This window comes from Capricornis sumatraensis, chromosome 22 (assembly GCF_032405125.1).
Source record: "Capricornis sumatraensis isolate serow.1 chromosome 22, serow.2, whole genome shotgun sequence".
In the NCBI taxonomy this organism is placed as follows: domain Eukaryota; kingdom Metazoa; phylum Chordata; class Mammalia; order Artiodactyla; family Bovidae; genus Capricornis; species Capricornis sumatraensis.
In genome coordinates this window covers 48,687,020-48,707,923 of record NC_091090.1, presented here as the reverse complement: position 1 = coordinate 48,707,923, position 20,904 = coordinate 48,687,020, and the positions used below count along the sequence as shown (strand labels likewise).

The following is a 20,904-nucleotide window of genomic DNA, read 5'->3' as shown; positions in this document are numbered from 1 at the left end:
AGCGCAGAAAGGCTTAGCCACCCTCTTCCCTCCAAAACCGAGGCTCGGACTGCCTCGTGTTCAAAGGAGATTCATCAGATGAGCCGTAAGACACAGTGTGATGTGGGTAGCTCAACTGCCTGAGAGAGAATCAGAAGACCCCGTTCTCAAGGGCTGATTAATGGAAAATCCATTACTGGTGCAGAACACTCTTTGCTTTAACCAGGCGGTACAGAAATAGAAATAAACAGGGTGACCATCAGCTGAAGGGGTAGGGGGTAGGACTCTGCTTGTCTGACATGCAAGGTTGGTAAATATAAATGTTAAAGGGTGGTGCTTGGCTTTTTAAAACCTTTATTAAATTATCTCTGATTTTTATTTTTTTTAACTTTTTTTGAAGAAAATATGCGAGTATATTTTTCTTTCATGAAGCAGTAGTTTTAGATTTGGAAAGGAGAGGGAAGTATCAAGTAGAAACAGCAATATCATTAATAAAGTGATATAAGCATAAAAACATATAGGTGCTAGAAATAATGTCAAACTATGTTTTTAAAAAAGGAAACACAAAAATAACTATAATCAGAGATTCACATACCATGATTTTTACATTCTAAAGCATGATACAAATATATTATCTCCCATTAAGTAAACAGCTTGTAAAAATATGTTTTCCCCACACAAAAGTTCAGCAACCAAATTGTTCTAGGTAATGACATTTTCAGCCTCTCAGTTTATCAAATGTCCTTTACCACATTTTGACCAGGAATGAAATTACATTTTAACATTCTTCCCAAGAAGGAAGGCCAGATAAAATACAGAATACCCAGTTAAACCTGAATTTCAGATAAGCAATACTTTTTGTATGTCCATGCAATAATCTTCCCAACCCAGGGATTAAACCTGTGTCTTCTGCATTACAGGAAGATTCTTTAAGGTCTGAGCCACCAGGAAAACCCTATTTGGGATATACTTACACTCAAAAAGTACTTATTGTTTATCTTAATTTAAATCTAATAGGAACCATCTAAATTTTTTGCTAACTCTGGCAAACCCATCACTAAAACAAACTTCACTGGAAGGAATTTGAAGTTCTCAATGTAGTTTTTAATTGAACACATAGAGTTTTCTCTACAGTCCAAAATCTACATTGAATGTGAAAGGGAAATTCACTCAGTTGTGTCTGACTCTTTGCAACCCCACGAACTATACAGTCCATGGAATTCTCCAGGCCAGAATACTGGAGTGTGTTGCCTTTCCTTTCTCCAGGGGATCTTCCCAACCCAGGGTTCGAACCCAAGTCTCCCACTTTGCAGGCAGATTCTTTACCAGCTGAGCCACAAGGTGAAGCCCAAGAATACTGGAGTGGGTAGCCTTTCCCTTCTTCAGGGGATTTTCCCAACCCAGGAATCCAACCGGGGTCTCCTGCATTACAGGCAGATTCTTTACCAACTGAGCTTAATCATCTTGTCACCAGCTGCTTTGTCTTGTTCTCCATGCACAGAGCCCATCACATCATGGAAAAAAACTATTATCATGGTCACCAACGCTTTCCACATTGCCAGATCCAATAAACTGAATCCCATAAGTTTCAGTGTGTTTTCTTCGGCTTTCATTACTCTCAAAATATTTTCTACTTTTCCTTGCAATTTCTTCTTTGATTTTCTGATTATTTGGAAGTATGTTGTTTAAGTTCTACATATTTGTGAATTTCCTAGGTTACTTCTATTATTGATTTCTATTCCATTGTGGTAGGAACACATACTATGTAGGACTTTTATCTTTTTAATCTACAGAGGCTTGTTTTGTGTTCTAACGTATGTTCTGTTCCGGAGAATGTTCCATGCACACTTTGGAATACTGTATATCTCTTGTTGAGTGTTCTTTGATGCCTGTCAAGTTTCCTTAGGTTATTGTACTGCTCAAATCTTCTTTATCCTTATTGATTTTCTGGCCTAATTGTCAAATGCTGCTGTTTAGTCACTAAGTCGTGTCCAACTCTTTTACGACCCCATGGACTGAATAGCCTGCAGGGTTCTTCTGTCCGTGGGATTTCCCAAGCAAGAATATTGAAGTGGGTTGCCATTTCCTACTTTAGAAACTTGGAGGCAGAGCCCTGATGGTGGGCTATCATGCATATTTCAGGCTCTAGGCAATGTTCTTTTCCGAAAGTGGAGAGTCAGCATGACAGAGCACAGGGCTTAATGCTAAAACAGTGGATGTAGTACAGAGTCAGGTTTATTCTCCTCTGTTACCGTGTGTCTTCTTACTCAGTGGCTTTCAACAATTTTGATGATTTTTTGGCATTTCTTGTAATGTCTGTACTATTATTTGCTTAATATTTTTCCTTAAATTGTGGCTTTGCTCTGTCTCAGCAAAAATACCCTGAAATCATAGCTTGGATGTGTTGTTCTTTCCCTATTACACACTAAAATAAATCCTATTAACATACAATATTTGTGGACCGTCTAGAATCATCCTGTAACCCAGAGCACCCTTGTACCACACTTTGGGAAATGCTCACCTCAGGGTTTTGCCCAGGGTCTGTCTGTTCACTCCCACCCCTCCCCTATCTACTACCCTGTGCAGAACCTTTGGGTCCAATGTTAGGAGATTAATACTTAGCAGTAATAAAACTCGCTACTCCATGCCAAGCACAACACTTGCTAAGTACAAGTGGGATTTTATTGATAAATAACTATAATCAAAGCTAATGTGATGTGGTTAAAAGTGGGGACTCTGGAGATGAATTCAAATTCCAGCCCTGCCACTCACTGTGAAAATCACTTGGCCTCTCTCAGGTAGCTCAGAGGACTATTATGACGATCAAATAAATTAATACTTGTTCAGGGTTTAGAACAGTGTCTGGCCCACATAATTGCTATGTGATTGCTAGATATGATTAGAAGCTGCGAGTTCTGGCAATGGAAATCTAAAGGAAAAGAGTAGTCCATGAATGTATTAGGCATCCTTTCCTTTGAGAAAAATTTGGCCATGGAACAGGAGTGTGCTGATACTTTTTTTAATCTTGTGGCCAGTAATGCATGCATTCATTACAGCAGTGTATGAGGGCTTTATGAATCGGGTGAGCAGTAGCAATAAATATACAGCGCTCAATGATTTAAAATGGCATATGACTGACTGCAGTTTAGTTATGCAAATTGAGTACTGTAATCAAATTTGTGAATAATCCTCCTCCCCCTCAATGCTCAAAAATTTATCTCTATAGTTTGTTCTGATTTGAAAATTGAATGTTTTCATTAAGCACTTGGAGCTGTGCAGAAGCGCATGTTTGTGTGCACGTATGCACACTGCTTTGTTTTTTACTTTGGGTTTGCTGTGGTTGTTGTTCAATCTCTACGTTGTGCCTCTTTGTGACCCCACGGACTGCAGCCAGCCAGGCTCTTCTGTCCATGGGATTTCGCAGTAAGAACACTGGAGTGGGTGGCCATTTCCCTCTCCAGAGGACCTTGCAGACCCAGGCATCAAAACTGCATCTCTTGCGTCTTCTGCAATGGCAGATGGGTTCTTCCCCAGCTGAGCCACTGGGGAAGTCCTGTTTTTTGGTAATATTCATTTATTTGACTGCACGGGGTCTTAGCTGTGCCCTGTGGAATCTTCAGTTGTGGCCTGTAAGACCTAGATCCCTGACCAGGGTTCAGACCTGGGCCCTTTGCATTGGGAGCTCAGAGTCTTAGCCATTGGACCACCAGGGAAGTCCCATGCACAGTATTTGGAAGAGAATTTCTACTATTAGATAGCAAATAGTTTTCTCTTAAATAAACAAAACTTAAACTTGTATGTTTAATCTATTAAAACAAGTGTTTCACACGTCATACTACAATTTTTTTCTATTTTCGTTATGAAGTAACTGAAGATTCAGCTATATTATTTTAAAATGTTATTTATTATATTCAATTGATAACTATCAATTACATTTATGAGGTGTACATTTATGAGCTTTACAAATAGTAAAGCTAAATTTGAATAAAACATCTCAATTCTAATTTTGAAACCTAGTCAAAAGATATGCTTTAGTACAGTAAAAATCCATTAAATATACATCATCAGTGTTAGGCTGTCTCTGGTAGGCAAACATTCATCAGTGTTGAGAGAAGATATTCAACTGATAATGGAAACCAAAATTCACTTAAAAACAACTGCACTTTATCACTGTTACATGGTAGATTTCCTTAAAAGCTATAGATATATACTTTGGAGATTAAATTATGCAAATTACTTCCTGAAGTGTTTTAACAGGTTGTAAATGCTAAATAAAAGTCTTAGGAAATGACTCAGGAGGTAAGATTGTAAAGATATCTTTCCAAAGCCATTTTGACAATCCCTAAGAGCCAAATAGAGATTTGTGAAATTCCCTAATATGATCCAATGGGGGAGGCTTTGAGTGAGAACCAAGATTCTTGATTTCTACTCTTAACTCACAAACTAAATGGACTTAGCTCATTAACTTTTGCTCTTGTGCGCTCACGTGTGTGTGTGTGTGTGTGTGTGCATATGTGTGTGTGTGCTGTGCTCAGTTATGTCCAACTCTTTGCGATCCCATGGACTCCAGCTCACCAGATTCCTTTGTCCATGGGATTCTGCAGGCAGGAATACTGGAGTGGGTTGCTATTTCCTCCTCCAGGAGGTCTTCCTGACCCAGGGCTCAAACCCTCACCTCTTGTGTCTCCTGCATTGGCAGACAGATTCTTTACCACTGTACCACCTGGGAGGCCCAACTTTCATGCTTATCTGTTCATTTGGAAATCACATTCCAGACCTGATTCTATGTACTATGGTAGGCTTTGCTGTGCAAAATTTTCCTGTAGTAACTAAATATTTTCACTCTATAATGTACTCTGATCATTGGTTTTACTATCATATATATGTACATAAATATCATTGATATAATAATATTTATTTGCATGCTAAATGAATCTCCCAATTTAAGAGAGCGCTTCTGTGTCGTCTTCCACTGTGTACATGAAGACCTGTATTATGCTGTGCCCAGGACTGCTGTTCAAAAGTTCTCATTGTCACAGCTAAAGAATGGACTGACTCGATCTGAATAGTTGACTGTAGACCCCAGTCTGGAGGGACACACTTCCCAGGCCTCTGCTCCGTCTGTCCGGGAGGGTGCTGCTCCTAGAGGATAAGGCAGAGAGTGTTGTCTGACAGTCCAGCAATCTCTGGGAATCTTCAGAGGAAGTGATGCTCTTGGAGAGCTTGCTGTGATGACTGGAGCTGGAAGGTCCAAGGCTTCTGGGTAGATGGACATCTGGGTGTTTTCAGAAGCATAGTCACAGCTGGAGAGGCTCTTTGCGTCCCGCACGTTGTCACAGCATTTCAGGGCGGGGGGCTGGCAGGCCTGGTAGGAGACTCTGGTGGTGGTGGTGATCACCGTCTGAAGGGCTGGAGCGGCGGGCGGGGCGGTCGCGAGGTACCTGCAGGGGGGCTGTAGGGTGTACTGAGGGTGAGTGGCCTCGGGCGGGAACTGTCCTTGGTCCGTCCTCTCCCCTGGGCCAGCGTTTCCAAGGGCTGGTTTCCAGCCGTGCTGTTTGCTGGTGAAATCAAAGCTCCTCTCAAAGCTGCTGTAGGTGTTGACGTTGTACTGCAGTGCGTTCAGATGAACCCAGTCCGAGTCCTTAGGGATACTGCCGGCATCTTTATAAAAGGTGGGACACGGGCTCGAATTTGCGTATCCAGGACCTGCCAATTCATAGCTGCAGGGGGTCCGGGGCAAATAGATTCTTGGGTTCGAATATTTCTGAAAGGGTGGTACTATGTCTCCCTGGAAGGTGGTGAGGTCGCATGTAGCTTTGTAAGCATCTGAGTTTGGAAAGGAAAGGCGGGGCTGGCCCGGAACAGGGAAGCTGGCATCAGGAATCACATCCAAGCCCTCTGGGTTCTCCAGGGAAGGGATGTTGTTGAAATGTCTACTGTGATCTTGACTCTCTCCTGCCTAAAGAAATGACCCAAAGTTTTTATTTGTAAATAGAGATGTAAATTACACGGACACCCTCACCTGTCAACAGTCGTCAACCAACCAAATAACAAGCTTCCAGTTGGTGACTCTGTGTTATGAGCACAGAAACACTATCTGGGCATCCGGTCCAGGAATTTCACGGCTTGAGCTCAGGCTTGAATTCCACGCTGCTGACCTCGGAGGGTCCAGGGTAGCCTGGGAGGGTGGGTCTCAGTGGTGGATGGTCCTATCTTCCGCACACTATGTGCAGGAGAGCAGAGGCTTGGGAGCCTGCTGCAGACCTGGGTTCAAATCTTGCCTGTCCCTCATGAGTTGGACAAGTTAGTTACTCTCTCTGAGCTTCAGGTTCCTCACTTAAAAATGGAGCTCAATAACCATAGTTTCTTCTTAAGGCTTTTGTGATCTTAAGAAGTATAAATCTCTTAGCCTGTATGTACTGGCACATAGAAAGTGCTCAGACAAGATCAGTGTCTCTTATCTTCAGGCAAATATCCTGCCTGCTTGGCATACTTTGGTAGAAAAGCCAAACTGGCTCAAGTTGCACAAAGAACTTTTATCTGTTCTACATTAATAATGCAAAGTGAAGTGAAGTGAAGTCGCTCAGTTGTGTCCGACTCTTTGCGACCCCATGGATAGTAGCCTACCAGGCTCTGCCATCCATGGGATTTTCCAGGCAAGAATACTGGAGTGGGCTGCCATTTCCTTCTCCAAGAACCCTCTCAAAGCTGTGCTGTTAACTCACTGGGATGCACCTATATTTTTCTGTATGACCGTTGGATAATTGCCCTTGTGTTAGAATGTCAGCTCACAGCCCCACTCTATCATTAACTGTAGAGATACTCTGCTTTTTTTTTTTTTTCCAAGAAGAAGAAGGGATTAGAAACCCTATTCAAAAATTTGATTCAAGGACATTTTGTTAGAGACAGAATTTTCACATAAAATCAAACCTTTTAAATTGAGGTATGACATTCCTATTTTGCGTAAATCTCAGTGTATTTTGTGATAAAGACAAACACAGAGCACAAGTGTAACGGCAGCTCCCCATTACCTCAGGTTCTTGAATTCTCCTTTTCTGTGGTTGGTAAAAAGAAGCCATTTGTCTCTTGATTGCACTTCTTCTAGCTTCCGTCTCTGACTTACTCTCTGGTCTTGGGTGATCATGAACTCCCTTGGCCTGCATTAATATGGGGATGAATCACGTGTTCCTCTGTGGTGAAGCTGGGCAAAAATTAAATATGCCTTTCCCAACATCTCAACTTTTTTTTTTTTTTTCAAAGAAACAGGGGGAAAAAAATCTTAAACAACTAAAACTGCACTAATTAATAATAGACATCTTAAAAGATGACCTAATAGTCCTTTTAAATATGAAAATAACTATAACTAAGTTCACTCTTAGCACACAATAGGTGAACTAATTTCTAGGAACCTAGTAAGGCTAGGCTAGAAGCCACAACACCTATTTCTGGCCAGTTGAGCTGTATTTGGTTTGGTCCAGAGTTTCTAAGGAGCTTCCCTGGTGGCTTAGGCAGTAAAGAATCTGCCTGCCAACACAGAAGACAGGGGTTCAATCCCTGGGTGGGGAAGATCCCCTGCTGCTGCTGCTACTGCTAAGTTGCTTCAGTCGTGTCCGACTCTGTGCGACCCCATAGACGGCAGCCCACCAGACTCCCCCATCCCTGGGATTCTCCAGGCAAGAACAGTGAAGTGGGTTGCCATTGCCTTCTCTGAAGATCCCCTAGAGAAGGGAATGGCAACCCACTCCAGTATTCTTGCCTGGAGAATTCCATGGACAGAGGAACCTGGTGGGCTAAAGTCCACGTACTCACAAAGAGTCGGACACAACTTAGGGACTAAACCAGAAAGGAGAGTTTCTAAGACACCTGGCAGGTGGCCTGGTCCCTGTGAAATGATGAGAATATCCATCACAAACTGGGGTTCCCTCACCTACCTGAAAAAAGATTGCATTGCCATCCAGTCGCCAGAAATTGGTTACAGGGTAACCGCTGTGCCCTCGACAAGGGATCAATTCCAAAGCAGAGTGACAGTTGGGACAAGGCTTCTCTGCATAAGCCAGAAGTGGGAAATGTTAATAATTAATATTAATACAGATTAATTATATTGCTAACAAAATTAATAAATATTAATAATTCCCGGCCCCCCTGGAAGGAAGGAAGGAAGGAGAACGCATTCACTGGGAAGGGGAACTCACGCCTGCAGGGCCACCCCCACCCGGCCCCATGGCTCACTCTGCTGCTTCAGCCGCGCCTTGTCGCAGATGGCCGGCCGCAGCTGCAGCCGCGAGCCGTCGGGCAGGGCGCAGTCCTGCGCACACACCACCACGCCCAGGCACGACTTCTTGAGGATGTGGCCATTGTGGTTGTTGGTGTTGCGCATGGCCCAGCCGCTCAGGTGCCGCTGCGCCTTCTTCTCGTCGCTGCTGTAGATGAAGCGCACATAGCCGTCTGGCCACTCGCAGAAGCGGTCAAAGTGGGCTGGCTTCTGCAAAGGCGTCCAAGGACAGCAATCAAGTTTATCCACCCCAAGCCCCATGCAGCAAGCTTTTAATCTTCTCCAAGCATATCAGGATGAAAACTGAGTCTTTTTAATTCCAGAAATACTGTAAAACCCAGAAGCTGTGCTCTTACAAAATGTCACTCATTGTGTGTGTGTACCCTTCTGACAACTGGCTATAAACTGATGCTTCTATACCACTTCCTACAAAAATGGTACAGGTATTAGTTTTAGCTTTCACACTGCCCACAGACAATAGGCACAATATTATCCCTATTTAACTAAATAGTAAACGGAGACCAGAGAGCTTCATCGACTTGCCCAAAGTCACACAGCTAGTAAGATCTGGCTGTAGGATTTGAGCCCACACAGTTTGACTCCAGAGCCTGTCCTCCTTACCACCAGGTTATACCACTTTTTGGTGTATTCACATGTTACAAATATTTTTAAGGTAAGTATTAAAGTGCCAGGGCAGAAAGTGGTTAGAAAGTTCTTCACTGATATACACTTGAGCCTGTATCTTTTCTTCCATCCAGTGGTTTTTCTTCCAAAGCTCTTAGCTTGATACCCAGTACAACATGAGAGAGACAAGAACAGCTTCCCAAAGTAGCCTTCCAGGTTTGCATGCATACGTGCTGAGTCACTTCAGTTGTGTCCAACTCTTTGCCACCCCATGGACTGTAGCCCCCAGGCTCCTCTGTCCATGGGATTCTCCAGGCAAGAATACTAGAGTGGATGGCCATACCCTCCTCCAGGGGACCTTCCCTACCCAGGGATTGAACCTGCGTCTCTCTCAACGTCTCCTGCACCAGCAGGCAGGTTCTTTACCTCTAGTGCCACCTGGGAAGCCCAGCCTTCCAGGTTTACAAGGGTATTGTGATGACAGCCTGGCTATAAGGTAAACCCGAGCACTTGGTGGAGCCTGCTAGGTCCTGGTCCCCTCTCCAGAGCAGTATGGATTGTCATTCTCCTACACAAAGAGCTGCCTGGCTAAAATAATGTGATACCTAAAAGAATGAACACCACTTTCCTATTCATGTTTGGTGGTCCTTGTCCATATTATGCATTATTTATACTGCGATGTCTTTCTTGTTATACGTTTAATATAAAATTACCCTTTCCTGCATACTCAACTATTTACCAGCTACTCTTTATGGCAGGGGTCTGCAAACTAGGGACCATGTGCCTAATTCAGCCTCCCACTTGTTTTAGTACAGCTCACAAACTAAGAATGATTTTGACATTTTTTAATAATTGAGGGGACAAATCAAAAGAATTATATGTTGTGACATGTGAAAAGTCACACGAAATCTGAATTTTGCTATCCACGATGAAGTGGTATTAGAATACGGCCATGAACATTTGTCTACGTTTGGGCTGTTTTCACACTATAGTGTCCTAAACATGCACAGGATGAGAGTTTAAGATTGTTATCTAATTCCACTGCTTAATGACAAGTGAGTGACCCGAGACGAAGGCAAATTCAGGAACCGTCTCAAGGTCACACTGTGAGTGTAGCCCTTTCCCCTTGGGTTAGCCGGAGCAGGACCCTCTTTCTCCAACCCAGAGCACCTGCCTCTTTAGAGACGGCACACTCACTCTGTTTAAGGACTAATCTCCCTGAGGATAAGTTCTTCACATTTACATGGGAAGTCTAGAAAATGCTTGTGAGAGAACCCATCCTTCCCTTATTTGGATATGGCTCTTTTCTAAAATACAAGAACAGATTCCCCCCAGCCCCCGTGGGGATTTACACGGACAGAGGTCAGTGGGAAGGAGATGCCCCAGCTGTACTGTGGTCCACTTTCACAGAATGGTGCAGTGTGACCCTAAAGTAGGCAGGCTTGAAAACAAACAGATTTCCATGAATGTGTACCCCAAAGTACTTATCTCTTTGAGAGGCTACACAACATTGCTAATGAATTGCTGTCCACCTGAACAGCTGTATGGCACATAATAGATGCTGAATAAAGGTCAAGTCTCTCTCACCCCTTGTACCAGGGCATTGCCAGAAATCCATCTCTGCAAATGTTTCCAGGTCACTCCTAATTCTCCTTCCACCTCCACCCAGGACTTTAAAGTCACTCCCCAGTTTTTGCTCCCAACCACTGTGACCAAGCATAATGGCCCAGCCCATTCTGGGGACTTGGCTTGAGATGCCTTCCTTCTGTTAAAAACTAAAACAAATTCACCCTAAATTCACTCTAAACAGATGACACTGATTTCCTCCTCACTAGAGAAGTAAGCGCAGAAGTTGTGTCCAAAACCTGGATTCCAGAGGCTGTCTGGGCACCTGCGACCTGGTTAGCAAGACTACAAAGCCCCCCAAGAGCCACGCTTCATCCTGGCAGCCAGGATAAATGGCCCAAGTCCTGCTGTTTAAGATTCGGTCGCTGCAATTTATGGTCCTATCTCAGAGAAGAGGTGGCATCTGCATTCACCAAGATGCCCCTCCACCTTTCTAGTGGATGTCGAAGAATGGACAAGGAAGAGTCAGCGGATTTCTACCTCAATTCAAAGAAACTGAGGGACACGGTGTCAGGCTCCCGGCGGCCAGACGACCTGAAACGTGTAGCCTAATTGACGGTTCCCGCTGGTTTCGGTGTTTTCAAAAGGGTTCAAGGAAACAGGTGGGAGAAGACACATCTCTAGCCCCAGCTCTCCATTTGTGGAGTCCCTGCACACTGGCGGGCTCTCAGGGATGTGTTTTTTTGGAGGGAGGGGGATGGTAGGGCGGCCTGTCCACAGGCTCTGCCAAGACATCCCTCCTCTTTGGATGGAGAGCGGCGCGCGCCGCGGGTTTCACGCACCTGCGGCATCTGCGGGTCGTTGATGTCCCAGCTGAGCTTCATCCCGTAGGACCACGCGCAGTCCGCCAGCTGCCCCTCCGCCGCCGGCATCCGGTCCTCCTCGCGGGCGCTCCCTGCCAAGTGTCCTGAAAGACACAAGAAAAACAAACCAACCTAGAGCAGCCCAAGGTTGTTTTCCCTCTGTTTTAAAAGCAAGTGGAGAGAGAGAGAGACAGAGAGGCCGATTTCGAAATGCAGAAGCGGCGGACAAGGGCTCGGGGCGGTTCGGGTGGAGCCCTGTTCTTGGTCGCAGTGCTGAAAAGTCTCCACCTGGAGCACAGCGGGGGCGCCAGGCAGCTGCCTGCTCATTTATAAAGGTGCCCCCCCCGCCCCGCGGCCCCGCGCGCTGTGCTCCGCCTTTCCTCGCTCCCCGCCCGCCCGCTCCCACCCTCCAGGGACCTGCAGGGCCGGTTCCCCACTTCCAGGCAGGGCGAGGGACGGAGGGGAGGTGGACCTGAGGACTCGACGTGACGGGAAACTGAAGCCTAGACGGGCCAGAGTCGGGGGAGGTTGAAATGTCTAGCTAAAGTTGAAACTCATGTTCATTTTCCTAACTGCGCCCTACCTCTGGGGTTTCCGACTGGATCTAGAGAGAGGCTTTTGAGACAGAACCTTTCCAGCAAAGTCCCCAAGAGGTAATACTCAGTCCCCAGGCAGTTCGGGAACCACCTCTAAACGCCTGGGCGGCCGCGCCCTTGTCCGAGAAGATGCGCGCCTACTAGCTTTGGGGCGCGTTCTTTTCGGGGATTTTGTTCCGGCTGATGTTACTGTTCAGTCGCTCAGTCGTGTCCGACTCCCTGAGACCCCATGGACTGCAGCACGCCAGGCTTCCCTAGCCTTCACCATCTCCCAGAGCTTGCTCAAACATGTCCACTGAGTCGATGGTGCCATCCAGCCATCTCGTCCTCTGTCGTCCCCTACTTCTCCGGCCTCTGAGTCTTTTCTAATGAGTCAGTTCTTCGCATCAGGTAGGAAGGGGGAAGGGGAAGGAGGGGGGAACTCTGCGGCCCCCAAGCGCCCTAAACCTGTATTTTCTCTGCCGCCTTGGCTACTTCTGAGCCTGTTTTCTTTCTGCTAGGAAAAGGATCTGAGGCTCGGAGATTTCTCAGTCGCCATCCACATGAAACGACCCTTTAAAAAAATAGTATTTTTTTTTCTCCCTAATCGCGTGGAAATCGTCGTGGAAATATCACAACAAAATCGTATTTACACCCATTGCGTCTGCAGAGGCTCTGGAGACTGGAAGAACCAGGTGAGCGCTTAGGGCGCTGTGGGCTTCCCAGGGCTGAGACCAAGCTTTCTTTAGCTGTGCACCCACTTCCTTAGGGTGATTGGAAGGGCCCAATACAAGGAACCAATGGAAGGGGTTTAAGTTGCTCTGTGGCCGCCGCGGTCAGCGAGGGAGGGTGGGTTTCCAGAATTCACTCCCTGCGCCTTTGTTCTTGGGGATGGCACGTTCCTGCTACCAGCACAGCCAGACAGAAGTGACCTGTTAGTTGCTCTGCCGCTGCTGCTAAGCCGCTTCAGTCGTGTCCGACTCTGTGCGACCCCGTAGGTGGCCTCCCACCAGGCTCCCCCGTCCCTGGGATGCTCCAGGCAAAAACACTGGAGTGGGTTGCCATTTCCTTCTCCAATGCATGAAAGTGAAAAGTGAAAGTGAAGTCCCTCAGTCGTGTCCAACCCTCAGCGACCCCATGGGCTGCAGCCCACCAGGCTCCTCCGTCCATGGGATTTTCCAGGCAAGAGAACTGGAGTGGGGTGCCATCGCCGTCTCCGGTTAGTTGCTCAGTCCTGCCCAACTCTTTGCGACCCCATGGCCTGTAGCCCACCAGCCTCCGCTGTCCATGCGATTTTCCAGACAAGGATAGTCTAGTGGCTTGCCATTTCCTTCTCCACTGATCTTCCCGACCCAGGGATAGAACCCGGGTCTCCTGCACTGCAGGCAGATTCTTTAGGCAGCCAGACGGAGGCCGGCTTCTAAAGACGTTCACTGTTAGAGAAGGACGCTGGGAACCTGCATCCCGCCAAATCCTCACCCCCGCGCGCCTAGAATTTGGCATCGCCGAGCGCGCACGCGGTTGCAGCGTGGCACCCGGAGGGAAGGACGCACAGTCCAGCGCCTCTTGCACGATTACAGACTCTTCCTTTGGCGAAAGGTGAGGAAAGCGATGCGCACTTACAATCGCAAGAAGCGAACCTCGTCCACGCTCCCAGTACTCTTAACTTCCCTGGCGGAGGGCAAGTCAAACCAACAGTGAAGTTCGACTTAGAGCCGCTGCTGTTAACGGCCCAGGGGCAGAGAATTCCCAAGAGGGTAAAAGCCAGATTTGGGTAATGACACGAATTTTCTTCTTTCTCTAGTTTCAAGCTGGGATTCCCGGCTCCCACCCTCCCCGAAACTCCGCTCCCCCCCACCCCAAGCAGAGGCGCAAAGTTCTTGTAAGAGAAAATGACCAATTCATTCCCCAGCCTCCCTACCGCGATTACCCTGCCCCTAAAGCTTCTATGTTCTTGTGGGTCAGCGTTTCTGATTAAAATCATTCACAGAGTTGCCGCGAAAATCTGGGAGGAAACGGAGAAACGTGTTCACTGTTCACCCACTAGTTTCATCCACAGACTCAGTGTATCAACCGCGCCCTGAACCTCCTGGCAACTTCTATCGTTCAGTTGCTTTTTGGGTTCTTTTCTTTTTCCACGGTTAAAATTACTGACCCTTCTCTTTTTATTTATTACAAATCGACATTTCTTTGTCAAGTTTAAGATAATATTATGTTTTTAAATGTTTTAAAAACATTTTAAAGGAGATAAGCCAGTCAATCCTAACGGAAATCAGTCCTGAATATTCATTGGAAGGACTATTGCTGAAGCTTGAAGCTCCAATACTTGGATCATCTGATGTGAAGAGAGCCAACTTATTAGAAAAGACCCTGATGCTGGGAAAGATCGAGGGTGGGAGGAGAAGGAGTTGACAGAGGATGAGATGCTTGGATGGCATCACCAACTCAGAGGACATGAATTTGAGCAAGTTCCAGGAGTTGGTGAAGGACAGGGAAGCCTGGCATAATGCAGTCCGTGGAGTTGTAAAGAGTCAGACACAGCTTAGCGACTGATCAGTAACAACAAAATGTTTTTAATATAACTTCAAAAATGGACTTAAAATCACTTGTGAAAATATGTAGAAACTAATTTCTGGTCTTATTGTAACCATTGTTATACTATTCCTTTTCTCTGTAATTTTGGAATATTCCTAGAGTCCTTATCCTTCAAACGTGTAAAAAAGCACAATTAAAAAAATGAAAGCCAAGTCAATTAATCAAGTACTTTTTTTTTTTCTAAATAGATTCTGGTATCCAAAGAAAAGTCGTTGTCTCTACTGTATTTAGTTTGAGCAGAGTTAGAATATATATTCCAAGTTGTCCTAAAATTATGTCTGGGTAAAGCATGTTAGTAAAAGAATTCTAATCAAAGTGAAAACATAAAAAAAAAAATGGTGCTGTCTGTGATGTTATCTTTAATTTCTCTTGAATTTTTGAATCCATTAACAACTATGTTATTTGAAAGACATATTTTCCCCCCAGTCTGAAAATAATTGATTAAAACTTTTAAACTAATATCAAGAAGGCTTAAAGGTCATACATTATATTCTTACTGTATTACCTATTTTATTCTCTAAAAGTGCATTTAAACTGTATTTGATTATTTGCTATCAACCTTAAAATTTTCCTGCATTAATACTTGCATTGATTCAGAACACTATATCACAGCTGATTTTGAAATCGTAGAAGTTTATTAATCCAAAAGCAAAGGAATCTAAAAGTTTGGTTTATATTAAAATAAGTAAATTACATCGCATTTACCAGGAATGGATACGATGAGCTTTGAAACAAGTACTTTATTGAATGGACTGGAGATACAAGGTAGAGTTCAGGGCTAACTTGCAGAGATTCTGGTTATATTAAGTTTACCTTGGATGCAAACAAATATCTTCTGTAAAGGTCATGACACCAAGTACCCACAGCACCTGATTATCATACAAGTTAATTTTTCACGAGGAATGTTTGGATCTGAGAGGTCCTTAACAAGCAGCCTGGATGAAAATGTTTATTTTATTTTGACTGAGCACAGCGAGATGTGTATATTTTAAAACCCTTTCTTTTGTAATATCAGGAATAAAGTCACAGTTTCAGGTACAAATCTGGTTCCTATGGGGAAAGTTCAGCTTCAGTCCGTTAATGTCAATGGGTCGAAACCAGCTCTGCTGTTAAAGGTGGAGAGAAAACTGCCGGCTTCAGCACAGGGTGCGCCTATCACCTTAGAACTTCGCTTTTAAAGTCTGTTAATTGACACATTTTCATCCCTGGAGAAGTCGGTTTTTCTTAAGGTGCGCTTGCGTGCGCCCAGGTGGCCTTATCTTGATTCCTAGTTAACATGCCAGCGTTTCTTAACACGCTGCTCAATCGCGGGACTCTGCTAAGTTTTCAGGGGCGGGATGATTGATTAGAGTTTGGGGCGGAGCTTGGCGTCCGGGAGCCGTGGGCTACCCCAGCCCTCGTCGGCGGAACCCAGGAGGCTGAGCGCGGTGTGGCGCGTCCGGCTCCCGGCGTGCGCCCTGGTTCGGGTACGTGGCGTCCAGCCTGAGCCTCGGGATGGGGGAGGTGAGTGACCTCGGGGGGACCCGAGCACCGTAGAACCCGGCCCCCTCTCCACCGTTCCAGAGGGACGCGGGGGCGCACGTCCGTCGGGCTCTGGGCTCCGAGCCTGGCGTGCTCGCCCAGAATGCTCCGGTGGCTCCGTACCCCGCCAGGCTCCTCTGTCTGTGGGATTCTCCAGGCAAGAATACTGGAGCGGCTTGCCAGTTCCTTCTCTGGGGGATCTTCTTGACACAAGGATCGAACCCGTGTCTCCCGCATTGGGAGATTCCTTACCACTGCGCCACCTGGGATGCCTGGCGTGCCCCCCGGCCCTTCGCAGGGGCGCTGGGGCGCTTCACCCTTCTTAGGTTTGCTGGGAGTTTGTTGGTCGCTTTCAGGGAGACCGTAAGGTAGAATAGAAACTTCCGGTCCCTCGCTAGTAAAGCGTTTGGGGGAGGGGGACTGGAGAATTAATGTCTGAAGGCCACGATATGCTTCTTTTCGAGTTGTTCGGGATGTTTTCCCAGCCCGTTTTTTTTCTCTGGTTTCCTGGAAAGTGCAAGGACGCAAACCTACCCAGGTCCCAGATCTATGGCCCCAAGATTCTGGGGCTTCTGTTAGCCCCGCCGCCCAGGGTTTGGAGGGAGCAAGGTGGGTTGGTACTTTCCCTCATTCCTTTTCTTGAATACACTGTTGGTGGAAAAAACAAGCCTGGATTTGAGTCTTTGAATTCACCTTTTCCCCCTATTTATAAATAATATTATTGTAAAATATGCTGACATTTAAGGATTTTGTCCAGTACACAAAGGACTATTAGCCCAAGCTAGATTAAAAAAAAACAACAACAAAAAACAACAACTTCTTTAGGAGAGAGATTACATTTTTTTTTTTAAGTTATTCTTTAATTGTTGGGAGCAGGTGAGATGCCCTTGTTTCGTGTGTTTGTGAAAACTAGGTTGGTAATCCAGGAATCACTTCTTGAAGAAAATGTGCAACAACCCAACGTTTAGTAAGTTTTCTTGTTGCTGTTTTGATCCTTGAAGTTTCAGTTTTAAGCCCTGGAGTCACATTTAAAATTCACGCAAGTCAGAAATATAAAGCTTAAGCTCATGACTGGGCTTGAAACTCGCTTTAGAAAACCTTATTTTACAAGCTCTCATTCTGAAAATGGTTCATTCATTCAAAACCTTTTTTTTTTTAAATTATAGTTGCTGCTATAGAGTTTAAATTTATGTGGTCATTTATTACAATGATATTTACTTTGTTTCTTGTGGTAATTTGTATTTGTTATAAGTGTTAACGAAGGTTGGATAAAGCTTTGGGGCTTTCTTCTAAGTCATAGTTTTCTTAGACCAGTGGTGTGAATGAAGAAAGTTTGTTCAGGAAAATAATATAAACCTTATTTCTTTTTAAAACTTAGTGCATTTCTTGGAAATAATTTTTTTTTTTAATGTTTTTTTGTACACAGGAGAACGAAGGTCCTTTGCAGTCCGTTCCGGGAAAGGATGAGAGTGGACTGCCCCGGGACGCTTTCTCTGTAAAGACCGAGTTTGTGTTCCGCGTGTGTGCTGTCTTGTTCTGTGTTTCCTTCCTCCAGTTATTCAAGCCTGAGAAGTCCTTTTCTGCCTTTCTAATCTGCATCAGCTTATCACCATCTCTTTGATTACCCTACTAATATCCTAATCTAGGCTATTCCGTTGCGCTATTCTAGGTGGAGGTAGACAGTATCGAACAAAATAGAGGCAATGCTGGCTCTCCTAGAACTTTCACCCTGACAGAGAGCCAAAGAGAATAAGAACACAAGTAAGATGGTAGGAAGAAAGTGGAACAGGTGTTGTGATGGAGAATAATTGCCCTTGACTGACTTTAGATAGAGGCTTCCTAGGTGGTGCAGTGGTAAAGAATCTACCTGCCAATGCAGCAGATGCAAGAGACTTGGGTTCAATCCCTAGGTCGGGAAGATCCTCTAGAGTAGAAAATGGCAACTCACTCCAGTATTCTTGTCTGGAGAATTCTATGGAGAGACGAGCCTGGTGGCCTATAGTCTATGGGGTCGAAAAGAGTTGGACACCACTGAGCAACTGAGTATGCACACACGCACACACATGCATGCAACTTTAGATAAGGTCTGGAAGACCTACCTGCAAAGGGGATGTTAAAGCTGAGAACTGAGGGATGACAAGCAGCCAGAACGGTAAGTGGTGGGGAGAAGCAGTCCAGGCATAGCATATCCGGTGCAAAGGCCCTGAGGCCAGGAAGAGCTTGACATTCTGGGACTCAGAAGGGAAGTGAGACAGGATATGCTGACAGAGCCCTACAGACCAAGGCAAAGGGTTTGGATTTGTTCTGAGTATAGAGAAACCGCAAGTAGGAAGAAGCTTGAACTGCTGAGTCAGAGAATCTGAACATGAGTCCCAGCCAGGTGATCTCATACACGTTCTTAACCTTTCCCAGCCTTGTTTTATTATCCCCAGATAAAGAGTCTAACACCTAGATCAGTGGTGAGGAGTAAATTAGAATATCTGCAGAATGCCTAACCCCCTTGGTTAAAAAAAACCTTACTATTAATATGTGGTAATTTGAATTCTGTTTAAATGTTTAATTTCAAATGCTCTGTCCTCGTTTAAATCAGTACTAGGAATAGATGGAATTTCAGGCTAGGTATAGTAAAATGATTCATTAAAATACTGTAAGTTAGCCTATAGGATGGAGAAGGCAATGGCACCCCACTCCAGTACTCTTGTTTGGAAAATCCCATGGACGGAGGAGCCTGGTGGGCTGCAGGCCATGGGGTCGCTGAGGGTTGGACACGACTGAGGGACTTCACTTTCACTTTTCACTTTCATGCATTGGAGAAGGAAATGGCAACCCACTCCAGTGTTCTTGCCTGGAGAATCCCAGGGATGGGGGAACCTGGTGGGCTGCTGTCTTTGGGGTCGCACAGAGTCGGACACGACTGAAGCGACTTAGCAGCAGCAGCAGCAGCAGCAGCAACAGCACCCTATAGGACTGGACTGGGTTTTCTTGATTAAAGAAGAAGTCATATCTTTTATAGTACAGATATTTAAGAATATATGTTATTCAAGCACACATACAGAGACACACATATAGAGATAGGTCTTGACTAACTTTCAGGCAGAAAAGTTCAGTTTCATTCATCGTAGCAATTTGTGTGTATTAGTTCCCTTAACTGTAAGTATTGGTGTTGAATTCGTTTTCTCCTGTTAAAATCATTTATATAACTTAATGAGTGATAATAGGCTTGCATTTTGTAGTGTTTTAGTGTTTCTAACATCACTGGGGATAAAGTCTCTCCCCACAGATATCTGTAATTCAGGTGTGGTTTTCCCTAAGTCAGCAGTTCTCAGACTTTAGGGTGATGAGGATCACCTGAAGGGCCCCGCTCCCAGAGTTTCTGACTCCTAACACATGCCCCGGTGATGTCTGTGCTGTATTGGTGGTGGTTTTGCAAACTACTGTCTTAAGCCCCCAAAATAATTGCCTGCATGGTTACTGTTCAAGATATAACTCTATTCTTACCTTCTTTTTCGGCACTCAATTTTTCTACACGGAATTGTTATTGGTAACAGTTGTTAGAAATATCACTATGAAATAAGAATCCTTGGGGAAAAAGAGTAATTTTCAAACTGTCAACATTCCAGCTTCAATCGCTTCTTACTAATGCATTCCATGATGAAGGATTTCAGAAAATCAAAGAATATTTTCAGGAACAGCGCCATGTTCTTCAAAAATATAACAATCTTTTATTACGCCATCTCGACAGATCAATAAATAAGGTAAGTGAGTTTTGTTTGTAATCAGAGTACCGATGTGTGGCTGTGTAAGGCTTTTAACTTGGTGTGGTCTCATCCCAAGGAACTGGATAAAAATGAATTCCAGCATGTTTCTCTGTTGCTGAAATGTATCCAGCGATTCTTCATTGATGGCCTCAAAGAAGATGAGCCTTTACTGATTAAGCAGGGTCTGATCCCAAAGATAAGTGTCATCTTTTAATTTTGTGTGGATTTGGATAATGTAAAGAACAAGAGAGGATTCAGTTGCCCAGTTTGGTATTTTATATTCCTTTGAAGTCAGATTTGAAAAGGAGCTGATGCCAGGGCTTGTTGCCTATATCCAACCAAAACTTAAGTTCTACGTGTTTCCTGATATATGGGGTGGACAAGACACTTGGGGAGTGCACAGGAATAAGTCAGATACAGCCCCTCCTCCCCTTGACAAGTCAATGCAGTAATAGTATGATTTTATTATTTCAGTGAATTTAGCTTAAATACAGAATGAAGAGAGTGGACTATTACACCTCTCCCCCAAAGGCTTTATAACTGTTTCAATAGACTTTATTAACAAGATTGTTGTTGTTCATTTACTCAGTCACGTCCGACTCTTTGCAACCCCATGGACTGCAGCACTCCACGCTTCCCTGTCTTTCACCATCTCCCAGAGTTTGCTCAGATTCATGTCCATCGAGTCAGTGATGCCACCCGACCATCATCTTCTATCAGTCCCCTTCTCCTCCGTCCTCAGTCTTTCTGGCATCAGGGTCTTTTCCAATAACAAGATTGGACCTAGATAAATGATCAGTTTATCCTTTGCCACAGGCCACTTCTCCAACTTCCTAAAAGCCTAGTTGAATCTGAAAAAAACACGTGGCAAAAGTATCTTCTGCTTATTCTACTGCTGCTGCTAAGTCGCTTCAGTCGTGTCCAACTCTGTGCGACTCCATAGACGGCCTCCCACCAGGCTCCCCCATCCCTGGGATTCTCCAGGCAAGAACACTGGAGTGGGTTGCCATTTCCTTCTCCAATGCGTGAAGGTGAAGTCGCTTAGTTGTGTCCTACTTTTAGCAACCCCATGGACTGCAGCCTACCAGGCTCCTCCGCCCATGGGATTTTCCAGGCAAGAGTACTGGAGTGGGGTGCCATCACTTTCTCTG

At 45.0% G+C, this 20,904-nt stretch overlaps 2 protein-coding genes across 2 annotated transcripts in view; one reads left to right on the top strand and one right to left on the bottom strand.

Annotated features, from left to right (window-relative positions):
- Positions 1–4,996: 4,996 nt before the first annotated feature.
- Positions 4,997–11,373, bottom strand: GCM2 (glial cells missing transcription factor 2). Its single transcript, XM_068961166.1, has 5 exons — positions 11,284–11,373; positions 8,209–8,461; positions 7,911–8,023; positions 7,011–7,136; positions 4,997–5,938 (listed from the first exon to the last, which is right to left on the bottom strand). The coding sequence occupies exons 1-5, from the start codon at positions 11,371–11,373 to the stop codon at positions 4,997–4,999; spliced, it is 1,524 nt and encodes a 507-aa protein (XP_068817267.1).
- A 4,595-nt stretch (positions 11,374–15,968) lies between these two features.
- Positions 15,969–20,904, top strand: part of SYCP2L (synaptonemal complex protein 2 like) — a 56,135-nt gene continuing 51,199 nt past the window's right edge. The window contains exons 1-4 of the mRNA XM_068994204.1: positions 15,969–15,977; positions 16,038–16,106; positions 19,616–19,750; positions 19,830–19,949. Coding sequence (XP_068850305.1) covers positions 15,969–15,977; positions 16,038–16,106; positions 19,616–19,750; positions 19,830–19,949 — 333 coding nt within the window. The remainder of the gene's footprint in view (positions 15,978–16,037; positions 16,107–19,615; positions 19,751–19,829; positions 19,950–20,904) is intronic.

Bases quoted from the DNA above. Each gene is read 5' to 3' on its own strand.
- GCM2 (XM_068961166.1), bottom strand. From the start codon at position 11,373: ATGCCGGCGGCGGAGGGGCAGCTGGCGGACTGCGCGTGGTCCTACGGG. The intron at 8,462-11,283 runs GTGCGTGAAACC...ACGCCTTTGCAG, and splicing joins ACGACCCGCAGATGCCGCAG to AAGCCAGCCCACTTTGACCG. The intron at 7,137-7,910 runs GTAGGTGAGGGA...ATATTAATGCAG, and splicing joins GCAATGCAATCTTTTTTCAG to GCCAAGGGAGTTCATGATCA.